The 12,431-nt window shown below is 44.5% G+C and overlaps 1 protein-coding gene across 1 annotated transcript in view; it reads left to right on the top strand.

Annotated features, from left to right (window-relative positions):
- The window catches only part of simj (transcriptional repressor p66-beta simjang), a 258,063-nt gene that overhangs the window by 60,040 nt on the left and 185,592 nt on the right, over positions 1–12,431 (top strand). The window contains exons 4-5 of the mRNA XM_017611461.1: positions 6,377–6,490; positions 6,576–6,677. Coding sequence (XP_017466950.1) covers positions 6,377–6,490; positions 6,576–6,677 — 216 coding nt within the window. The remainder of the gene's footprint in view (positions 1–6,376; positions 6,491–6,575; positions 6,678–12,431) is intronic.

Here is a 12,431-nt window from a genome sequence, read left to right as displayed (position 1 = left end):
AGCTGCGGTGCGCCAAGGGAGGAGTTCAATCTACCCTCTGGCTTTCTTCGTGGGTCTTCGCGTCGATGATGGTCGCGATAGGGCGAGGTCGTTCTGCCTTCCAGCCCTCCGCGCGTGTCTTCCCATAGCTGGTTGTCGCAATATGTTGACGTCAGCCTGCCCTCACTCCTCAAGTGTTGAGGTTGAGATCCTATTTGCTGCATGGCGAGGGGAGGCGAGGTCGTACTGCCCTCTAGCCTCCTGTGTGGGCAGTTGGCGTTGTTCGTCACGGTGGTCGCGATAGGGCAAGGTTCTTCTGCCCTCTAGCCCTCCGCGCTTGTCTTCCCGTTGCTGAAAGTCGCGGTATGTTGAGGCCGGCCTGCCCCCAATCATTGAGTGCTGGGACACCATGTGCTGCGTGTTGAGGGGAGGCGAGGTCATATTGCCCTCTAGGCTCCTGTGCGTGAGCAGTTGACGCTGATTACCACGGTGGGGCGAGGTCGTTTTGCCCTCAAGCCCTTTGTGCGGGAAGTCATAGGTCCGGGCGTGTTGGGGCGCTTTTTCCGCATGTTTGGCAGCTAGTTTCCTGTAGTTGATGTCTCGGTGGTGGGCTGGCCGTTTCCGCTGGGATCCAGCAGTGAGGTTGGCCTCCGAGCTGCTATCTGAGTCGCTTCTTGGTCGTCTGCGTCCTCCCGTNACCTCCCGTTCTCTTGCTTGCTAGTGAGGGCTCGCTTGCCTCAGGCGGTTTGTCAGCGCTTCTCGCGGCGGGTATGTGCCGTGTCCTGACGGTAGGTGGGCTCAGTTGCTGGTTAGTTGACCGGGTTTTGTTCTCCTCGGTGTTTCGCCGGTCTTTAACCTCTGCTGGGTTCTTCAGGCTTTTGCTGGTTCTCGTCTCATCTGCATTGGTGGGGGCTGTAACTACCTCGTTTGGCCTGGTCTGCCCCTACTGGATGAGGGGCGGTCATCGTCTCGGGCGTATTCTGCGAACAGCTCGGCTTCTTCTGGCGTTAAGTTTTTCAGGCCATCCAGCCATCTTGTTTGTTTTTTGTTCGTGTTTTTGTTCTTTCTGTGGTTCTTCATCTTGTTCGTACAACCACCTTCTTGTCGAGGCAAGTTCAGTGGTCTAAGTATAATACCGGGGATCTCATATCGTCCGCCGTGGTAGCGCCCCTTGCCACGGTAAGGCCACCGTTACTCCCTGAGGCGGCCCGGTGTCAGGAAGGCGCCGTTATAATACAGCGGGATTGTTGACCCCCCTGGCTGCAAACCCTCCAATGGGCACGGTGTCGCATTACACCCTGGATTAGGGGGGGGTGGCAGTTCTTGGTCACTGTCCATCAGCGGGTCGCACCAGGGCAGTGCAGCGCGCCCGTACCNACAGTGCAGCGCGCCCGTGCCATACCCGAGAGGTGCTGATGCGTGCGTGCTGACACCTCCTGATGCGTCCCGATTGATGATTCAGCTAAGCCCCCGCACCAACGACAAGGTGCCTGCCCTAGCGGGGGCTTGGGGTAAAGACAAAGAAATGTTGCTGGCAACATACAAAGCAATATGCCGCCCGGTTTTAAATTACGCAGCACCAGTGTGGACGCCGGGGACTAGTAGGACGCTGTGGATGAAGCTACAGACGACTCAAAACACTGCACTTAGAACAGCGATTGGATGCCTTCTGATGTCGCCAGAATACCACCTGCACGACGAGGCGAAAATGCTCGCTGTTAAGGAGCATACCACAATGCTCTGCAAGCAGTTTTTGGTTGGGAGCCACAGATGTGGCCACCCAAATATACAGCTGCTTGCAGAGGAGCCCTCGCCAAAGCACGTCAGGAGGCATCTATATGAACTGACGGACGAAGTCCAGAGGTTCATTAATCAGTCTCTGGACCCGTCAGCGTACCGACAGGCCCTGAACGGCATTCACAGGGACTCAGTCTCGAGTTATGTGGACTCTAGACCTGTGAATGCCGTTCTAGACACACAAACAGCGGACATTGACGCGACGGAGCTCCATCTGCCTCGGGAGACCAGACGAACAATATCCCAACTTCGCTCTAGCTATTGCAGCAGGCTAAACTCCTACCTGAGTAGGCTATATGCGGATGTGCCGAATGAATGTCCGGCATGCGGAGAGACCCCTCACGACTCGAAACATCTCTTCGCATGCCTGGAAAACCCTACAACCATAACGGCGTCGTCCCTGTGGACCGACCCAATAGAGGCTGCACGCTTCTTGGGGCTGCCGTTAGTGGAACTCGACGACAACGGTTGAGATATCAACCGATCTGGGCGGGGTTGTTGTAGCCGCTACAACAACAACAACATAGAGGTTTTTACAGCAAGTATATATTTTATTTCTGTGGGAAACGAAAACCTCAGAAGTTACCAAGGAGCATAGGTCAAATTCAGCCCTTTTTTAAATACAAATATCTTGAAAATGAATATAAAATGTCCAGCACCGACTACGCTGTGCACAGTATTTTTGTGCAGAACTTCTTTCTACAGTAGGCGGCGTTCGGCCACACTTAACCTCAGGGTCACCTCAGAGTCTGCTCAGGCCTACGGACACATCGGCAGTGGACCACATCATTTGTGTCCCCATCTGCTCAAAGAGAGCAGCCTTCACGGCTAACCCCAGTCCACCTGAGCAGCTCAACACAAACACTACAACAACACAATAAACCACACCAACACCACGACAGACCACACAAAAGACACAACCGCACCACCACCCACACGCCGCCGCCTACTCCTGGTTGTTCCTACAATCTGCATGGTGTGTCAGACCTGAATAATCCGTAACGTGACATCAGTCATGTGCAACACCTGCCTTGGCTGGTGGCACTTTAGGGCATGTTCAGGTCTGCGCACCACGCGAGATTGGATTCCCTCACACCCCGCATAACAACACGTCTCGCGGACCACATGAAGCTCGTTCAATTCGATTGTAACAAACTTCAGAGCAAGATCGAGGAGATAACCGTCTTCCTGGGATGGCATGTTATTTGATAGGTGCGATCCAAGAAAAGAAGTTGCACAGCAGTTCGACATTGTTGAATTGCGCCGGATACAACGTGCACCGTCGAGATCGCGAGCGAGATAGTGGTGGTGGTGTAGCTTTCATCACGCACCACACCGTGCAGTATCGTCTTATCGAAGCTGACATCGACCGCAGGGATACCACCCTAGAATGTCAGGGCATTGCTGTCGAAATATTTAACGTCACCTGCTGCCCGGCAGGATATCAGCCTGATATAGGTGCGCCCCTCAGAGGTGAAAACCGTATGGTAGTAGCTGACTTTAATGCGCACCACGATCTTTGGCTTTCAAGCCTGTCAAACGATCGCAGGGGAACAGACTTGGCTGAGCAGATTGACGATTCGACATTCTGCACAACGAGTGACGACGCACCCACCAGGATTATGGCCAACTGCTGCAGCTCGCCAGACAACAATAGTCAGCGCTGGTCTGATAAACAGCGTATCATGGCGACATATGCTGACTTTGCCATCAGTCCATCTGCCCATAGTCATCTCGATCGATAAACCAACCGACTGTTAGCTACGCCTCTGGTGTGAGTAAGCTTTGGTCAACCGTGAAGTTACTGTCCAATCCGACGAAGCACGACGACAGGGTCGAAATTTCTTTTAGCGAGCTATTTTAGCCTGCAATTCATACTGCATCCTCCGGCGGACAAAGCCAAGCGTCGAGTGACCAGAAGGCTGCACAAACTGCCAAGAACCTGTGCCCCTCTTGCTTTCACTAGCGGTGAAGTTCGGGTAGCCATCGGGAAGGCGAAAGCCTCCAAAGGCATGGGGCTGGACGGAATATGCATGTTGATGCTAAAAAATTTGGGTCCTGGCGGGAGTAGCGTACCTAACGGAGGACCTCAATCTGTCAATGGCCACTATAATCATCCCAGACGCCTGGAAGATGGGGAGAGAGTCGTCCCATTGCAAGAACCGGGAAACCAGCCAACAAAGGAGAGTGTTATCGTCCGATAACACTCCTTTCCCCAGTAACGAAGACAATAGAGGAACTTCCTGCTCCCCTATTTCACGAACCGCCTGACCCCAGCGAAGCATCAGGCACAGTACAACAACAGAACTTAAAGCCATAAACACGCAGATAACATGCGGCTTAAACCGCAACTGTCCCTGTGAGAGAAGTACTCGAGTAGCGTTGGATCTGATCTGGCGTTTGACATTGTCAGCCACTCCTCGCTGCTAGAAGACATAGAGGCCTCCGCTCTCTCACAGAGGCTCAAACGGTGGTCGGCGAATTATTAAGTGGTCGCCACTCGTCAGTAATGTTTAGAGACAAATCGAGCAAACCTAGAAAAATAAAACAGGGGGTTCCACAGGGCGGTTTCCTTTCCCCATTACTGTTTAACTACTATATTTCAAAGCTCCCTCAACCATCAGAGGGAGTCCCGATTGTCTCCTATGCTGACCATTGATCGATATTTGCATCTGGGAATGGAATTGATGACTTGTGCTCGAAAGCAAACGATTATCTCTCCGAGATTTCTCACTTCTTCACTGCTAGGAGCCTAACCCCCTCCCCTACAAAATCCTCTGAGGCCTTGTTCACCACCTTTACGAAGGTCAGACTACCGCTGGGAATTCACGTCAATTATACACCAATTCCGACGGTGAATAACCCAAAAGTACTCGGAGTAACCTTCAACGGTCTGCTCTCCTTCTCTGCGCACGCAACCGCTATTGTAAACAAAGTACAGAGCCGCAACAAAGTCCTCAAGTCGCTAGCCGGCAGTACTTGGGGCTAAGACAAAGAAACGTTGCTGGCAACATACAAGGCAATAGGCCGGTCGGTTTACAATTACGCAGCACCAGTGTGGTCGCCGGGGACCAGTAGGACGCAGTGGATGAAGCTGCAGACGACTCAAAACACTGCTCTTCGGACAGCGACTGGATGTCTTGTGTTGTCGCCCGAACGACACTTGCTTGCAGAAGAGCTCTCGCCCAGGCACGTCAGGAGGCATCTCTACGAACTGACGGACGAAGTCCAGAGGTTCATTAAGCAGCCTCTGGACCCGTCAGCATATCGACAGGCCCTGAACGGCATTCTTAGGAAGTCAGTGTCGAGTTATGTAGACTCCAGACCTGTGAATGCCGTTCTAGGCAACAAGCACCGGACATCGACGAGACGGAGCTTCATCTGCCTCGGGAGGCCAGAACTAAAATAGCCCAACTTCGCTCTGGCTACTGCAGCAGGTTAGACTCATACCTGAGCAGATTAGACGCAAATGTGCCAAATGAGTGTCCGGTATGTGGAGATACACCCCACGACTCAAAACATCTCTTCGTATGCTCGGAAAACCCAACAACACTAACGCCTTTGTCCCTGTGTACCGACCCCAATGAGGCTGCACGCTTCCTGGGGCTTCCGTTAGTGGAGTTTCACGACAGCGACTGAGATATTAAACGATCTGGGCGGGGTTGTTGTAGCCACTACAACAACAATAACGCTGTCGGCATTTTTTAGAAACAGATGACAAAGCGACAGAAGTGTCATCATTCACGTCAGCAGGAGTAGATGAAGACGCATTCTTTGCAAACGCAGAACTCATCAGCTGATAATGCAGTCCGCATTTGTTGAGAAGCCAACGGCAAAGCATCGGAAGTAACATTATTGTTCACCTCAGGAGGAGTAAGTGAGGTTGCATTGTTAACAATCGCGGTACTCCCAAAACCCGAAGATTCAGAAAATGACAGAACAGGCGTTTTAGCGTCACACGCAGTATTGACAGCATTTTGAGAGTGTGAGACATTTTCAATAGCCGAAGTTGGTGACTTCGCTCTCCGTAGGTCAGAAAAACCGTTTGACTTATTCTTGTTGTTGTTCAATTTAACAGTTTATGTACCTTGGCCAACATCTTTTAGGGCACTGAATTCTAAACACAAAGGGTTTAAACATGATGAGACATATTTGTTGTGTTCACTGTTTTTTAAATTTAGTAAAGCAATTTCTTTATGAATTTCATCAAATCGGCCCATTATTGTGGTTACGATAGAGTCTAAGCCATTTTTATGCGCGGTCATAAAAGAATCAAAGACGTAATTAATTTTGCAGGCATGAGCAAACACTCTGGGCAAAGATAACAGATATGCTTTTATTCTGGTTAAATAGCCTGACATCGTATTCAGGCTACACCGTACAGCAAATACGGTGAAATTGTTTTTGACAAAAACCACCGCACGGCACAATTAAGGTATCATTTCACGCAAATGATTTGCTACACTTTCCGTAAGAGTCATGAACAAAATACTAACAAACTAAATAGCAAGAGCAGAAGCAAAACACATCCGTACTATATGTAAACATACTTTAATTTGGAATATGTTTTAAAATAATTTTTTTTATTAATCTACCACAGAGCAATATTAATGACAATTCAAAGATATCTGGGATGATAAATAACTCCGTTTCTATCACACCTGCTACATCAAACCTGCAACAAAATCAACAGCAGCAACACCACGATTTAAAGGTAAATTATGTGGACTCCTCAATATATTTGAACAACTTTTTCAAGTTGCGAAAACTACTAACGAAATTTTGAATTATAATTTAAGTGTGATCGTAGCACGTCTCGTGATGAAGTATTGACACCGGCACAGAGGCAAGCAGCCGCAAAACTGGCGTTACGAAAGCAGCTTGAGAAAACGCTTCTGCAAGTAAGTTCTATGTCTTTTAGTACTGTACAGTGTAATTTAGTGTAGTCTCATATTCTTTTAAAAAAGTGATACCTTATTTAAGGCATTTCTCATAATAGTTGCGCTCGTTTGGATTAGTCAGCAAGAATTGGCAAGCAATACAATTCAGATCATAAGGTATCTTACACTCCCAAAGAGAGAAACTTACGAAGTTTAGCACGAACAATAATTTGCAAGCTTCACTGCCAGCTGGCGTCCACGGTTGCTTTTCGAACATAATAAATATTTAAAATTATTGCAAGTGGAAAACAAAAAAGGACCTATATCTACGTATATTTCTTCTTTTTTTGGCTTTCTTCAACATACGCTTCAATTTCTTTGTGGAAGTCACTGACAAAAATCCAACCGTGTGCTTGCAAATTGTTGCTGGCGAAAATTTCCCCAGCATGAATTCCCAAATTCGTCCGTAAATGAAATGTCAAATTTGTATTGCAAGTTTTTTGTCCAAAACGAACACGACTTGGTAACAACTTGTTCACGCTTTTACAAGTTTCTTGCATAGCGAACCGAACTGATATTGCTTCTTAAATGAGTCTTTAGTGATGTCTATACCTCCCTCTACTGATGTGAATGTCTCTACTTCCCGAACAGAAATACATTTCTGTTGATTACACGGGTTTGCAAATAACTAGGGATGGACCGGGTATCCGGTAGATATCCGGAATCCGGCCGTTTTTCTGTTATCCGTATGTTTGTTATCCATGTTTCTGTTATCAGTGTAAACAAAATTTCGAAGTTCTTTGCGATATGCTTCCACCAAATTAAACGTTCATTTTGTCTGGGTAAAGGGGTAGCTGCAGTGCACGGTCTTTACCACTTTATTGGTAGATCTACCAACTTTTTAGCTGTATTTTATTTTCTACCATTTTTACCAACAAAATCTAAAAATCTACCAATATTTTTCGGAAAGAAAGCAAAGAGATTTTAATGAACGCAGTGTATACATATTTTGTCTTCGAACACACCTAAAATAAATATGGGTAGTTAACTCTGACCATAACCAATTTAAAAGTGAAATCGCATCTCTATCAGCTGTTTATGGAAATATTTTCCGTTTGCAATACGTTTCTTGTAAAAGACTGCCAAACGAATGGTCTGCAAACTTCAAGCATTTCAAAACTAATTTTAATCAAGCAATTTTTAAGTGAAGAGTAATTGTTTGTTTTTATGTAATACAGAGCCAGAATCAAGGCATCCGTGATCGAATCAAATTCGGATGGAAATTTCCTTATGAGATTACGGCATTTGGTAGCGATTTCGCTTTTTCAATTTAAAATGCATTTGAGATAAACAAGCTGGTATTTTTTTTATTCAGTTTTATGTACATATACGTTTTTTGTTAAATGTTTTATTCGCGTGAAATATATTTTTTGTTGTTTTATAAAAAATTACAATTTATTCCAAGGCGAATTCACATAAGGTGACAGCAGAAGTTCAAAAACAAAAATACCACTAACAAATTGTATGCATAATGGCACTAAGAATTACAACAAATACACCTTTTTGACATTAAGAATCACCGAGGCAAAAATCCAGCTGCTCTGGTAACCCCATCTTGCCTGAATTCGCCTTCATTTATCCTATATGAGTAAAAACTATCTAATATGTATCGTTTCGTAAAAAAAATCTACCGACTTCTCCTAATTTTTGTATGCAAAATCTACCACTATTATTTTTTTCGAAATCCGTGCACTGGGTAGCTGCAAATATTTCTACATTTCTAAATCGCTGCGGTTTTCTTGTACGGTCGCTGCCTTGTCTACCCACATCACTACAAAACTGGAATCGGCATCACAACCATTGGCGATTTCGTCAAAGCATTGCCAAATATCCTAATGATCTCCCTCTTCAATTTAAGCTTTATCCAGTTTTTAGCTTTATTGATGTCAGAAAAAACGTGTTTTGAAACTTGGGTCACAAAATATTGCAACAACGGGACGATACGTGAAGCGGACGATATGTAAGCATGCGTAGTATTACAATTTTTTCTTATTTTTTAATGAAAATTAGGTATGTGCGATTTATCGGTTAATCAATTTTTTAATTAATCATAATCCTGATCAATCAAATAATTAGATTAATCAGATTCTGATTAATCAGATCCTGAGTAATTACCCTCCAGTACTGCTGGAGTCAATCGCTACTTTTGAACCGCTACTGCACCAACTCCTAGGTAAGTAGCTACTCTATTAACCCGTGGTACACATGCGTGGTACACGTGCACATGGTAGTGCAGAGTCGAACCAGTCGTAAGCAGAATAGCGAAAAACTACGACAGAGGGCGCCCATAATCACGGTAGTGCAGAGAGAGCCGATGGTGACTACCGCCTAGGACATCGCCTTGTAAAAGTAATGGATGAAATACAAGAATGATAGAATAAAGAGATTGCGCTTTGCGCAGGTCCGTTACTCTTGTTTACAAATCAGCTGTTCGAGTGTTGACGTCATAATATAAAATTTTTGGTGGGAAGCGTATTGGTTTGCGAGGGAAACGTATTGGTTTGCGAGGGAAACGTATTGGTTTGCGAGGAAAACGTATTGATTTGTGATATTTTTGTTAAAGTTATAAAATAAAAACGTTGTAAAATGAAGTGCGCAGTTGCGAAATGTGGAAAAACGGCGGCAGAGTGCAGTTTGTTTACTTTTCCTTCAGATCCAGAACTTAGGAAAAAGTGGATCCAGTTCTGCCGGCAAAGCAAGGATTTCCAATTTAAAACTTTCTATATTTGCATGCATCACTTTGCAAGTGAAGATTTTGAAAATAGTCTGCAGTTTAACGCTGTCGGCATTTTTTAGAAACAGATGACAAAGCGACAGAAGTGTCATCATTCACGTCAGCAGGAGTAGATGAAGACGCATTCTTTGCAAACGCAGAACTCATCAGCTGATAATGCAGTCCGCATTTGTTGAGAAGCCAACGGCAAAGCATCGGAAGTAACATTATTGTTCACCTCAGGAGGAGTAAGTGAGGTTGCATTGTTAACAATCGCGGTACTCCCAAAACCCGAAGATTCAGAAAATGACAGAACAGGCGTTTTAGCGTCACACGCAGTATTGACAGCATTTTGAGAGTGTGAGACATTTTCAATAGCCGAAGTTGGTGACTTCGCTCTCCGTAGGTCAGAAAAACCGTTTGACTTATTCTTGTTGTTGTTCAATTTAACAGTTTATGTACCTTGGCCAACATCTTTTAGGGCACTGAATTCTAAACACAAAGGGTTTAAACATGATGAGACATATTTGTTGTGTTCACTGTTTTTTAAATTTAGTAAAGCAATTTCTTTATGAATTTCATCAAATCGGCCCATTATTGTGGTTACGATAGAGTCTAAGCCATTTTTATGCGCGGTCATAAAAGAATCAAAGACGTAATTAATTTTGCAGGCATGAGCAAACACTCTGGGCAAAGATAACAGATATGCTTTTATTCTGGTTAAATAGCCTGACATCGTATTCAGGCTACACCGTACAGCAAATACGGTGAAATTGTTTTTGACAAAAACCACCGCACGGCACAATTAAGGTATCATTTCACGCAAATGATTTGCTACACTTTCCGTAAGAGTCATGAACAAAATACTAACAAACTAAATAGCAAGAGCAGAAGCAAAACACATCCGTACTATATGTAAACATACTTTAATTTGGAATATGTTTTAAAATAATTTTTTTTATTAATCTACCACAGAGCAATATTAATGACAATTCAAAGATATCTGGGATGATAAATAACTCCGTTTCTATCACACCTGCTACATCAAACCTGCAACAAAATCAACAGCAGCAACACCACGATTTAAAGGTAAATTATGTGGACTCCTCAATATATTTGAACAACTTTTTCAAGTTGCGAAAACTACTAACGAAATTTTGAATTATAATTTAAGTGTGATCGTAGCACGTCTCGTGATGAAGTATTGACACCGGCACAGAGGCAAGCAGCCGCAAAACTGGCGTTACGAAAGCAGCTTGAGAAAACGCTTCTGCAAGTAAGTTCTATGTCTTTTAGTACTGTACAGTGTAATTTAGTGTAGTCTCATATTCTTTTAAAAAAGTGATACCTTATTTAAGGCATTTCTCATAATAGTTGCGCTCGTTTGGATTAGTCAGCAAGAATTGGCAAGCAATACAATTCAGATCATAAGGTATCTTACACTCCCAAAGAGAGAAACTTACGAAGTTTAGCACGAACAATAATTTGCAAGCTTCACTGCCAGCTGGCGTCCACGGTTGCTTTTCGAACATAATAAATATTTAAAATTATTGCAAGTGGAAAACAAAAAAGGACCTATATCTACGTATTGCTTGCAGAGGAGCCCTCGCCTAGGCACGTCAGGAGGCATCTATATGAACTGACGGGCGAAGTCCAGAGGTTCATTAAGCAACCTCTCGACCCGACAGCTTACCGACAGGCCCTGAACGGCATTCACAGGGACTCAGTCTCGAGTTATGTAGACTCAAGACCTGTGAATGCCGTTCTAGGCACACAAACACCGGACATTGACGCGATGGAGCTCCATCTGCCTCGGGAGACACGCACAACACTTGCACAACTTCGCTCCGGCTACTGCAGCAGGTTGAACTCCTACCTGAGTAGGTTGAATGAGGATGTGCCGAATGATGTCCGGCATGCGGAGAGACCCCACATGACTCGAAAAATCTCTTCGCATGCCCGGAAAACCCGACAACCCTAACGGCCTTGTCCCTGTGGACAAACCCCACAGGAGCTGCACGCTTCCTAGGGTTGCCGTTAGTGGAGCTTGACGACAACGACTGAGATACCAACCGTCCTGGGCGGGGTTGTCGTAGCCGCTACAACAACAACAACAACAACAACATGTGAAACGTGTAACCGTACAGGCCATAAAGCAGCAAATTGTAAACAACCAAAAGATAAAATGAATTCAAATACTAAGGGCCGTTTTCACCAACACTAATCTCCAGTTAAACATCGTTACCGACGTTATTGACTCCATACATATAACATTGGGTCGATAACGTCGGTAACGATGTTTTACTGAAGATTAGTGTTAACCAGAGATGGTGAAAACAGCCATAAAGTAAATAAAATTAATGACGATGAAATCAATAAAGCTAATTTAACAAAATAAATTAAAGTCAACGGACACGAAACAAAAGCCATAATAGACTCTGGTAGTGTTTGTTTACTAATCCGTCGTTCAGTAGGAAGGAAGAAAATTGGTAAAACTGTAAATTGTACGCGAGTGTTGCAAGGATTTGCAGGTGGCACATACGAATGCACCGCGAAAATTTTAGTTTCCCTCGAAATTGCCCAGCAAAAAACAAGATTACCGCAGAAACGAAAGTGGAAACGAGGTAGGCGATGGGAATCGCTTACCATTTCGCTTCAAGAAGGCCTTATTTTAACATGGGCATGTCATTGGAGGTAAGCCCTTACCCGCAGCATTACCTTCAAACGAAGGGAGAACGCATGGATAAACAGAATCCAGAGAAGCGAACAAAGAATGCCTTACAGAGAAACTAATGTAGAATGCCTAGATAAGTACATACTTATTTATATTAAATTGAAATCAGAAAATGTCTTAAAAGGTTAACATTAATTAAAATTTTTATAAATCAGCGTACATGTGTATGTATTTAGGTATTAAGATTTTCTTTAAAATCGGTAAGTACATACATGCATATTTAATTAAGCTTAAAATTGTACTTCCTCACTCTTGTACGTCACTTCTT

The sequence above is a fragment of the Rhagoletis zephyria genome, unplaced genomic scaffold (genome assembly GCF_001687245.7).
Source record: "Rhagoletis zephyria isolate East Lansing unplaced genomic scaffold, Rhagoletis_zephyria_1.1 Rzeph_scaffold_00408, whole genome shotgun sequence".
In the NCBI taxonomy this organism is placed as follows: Eukaryota; Metazoa; Arthropoda; class Insecta; order Diptera; family Tephritidae; genus Rhagoletis; species Rhagoletis zephyria.
Note: the sequence above shows the minus strand (reverse complement) of the source record. Positions and strands in the feature narration are given on the sequence as shown.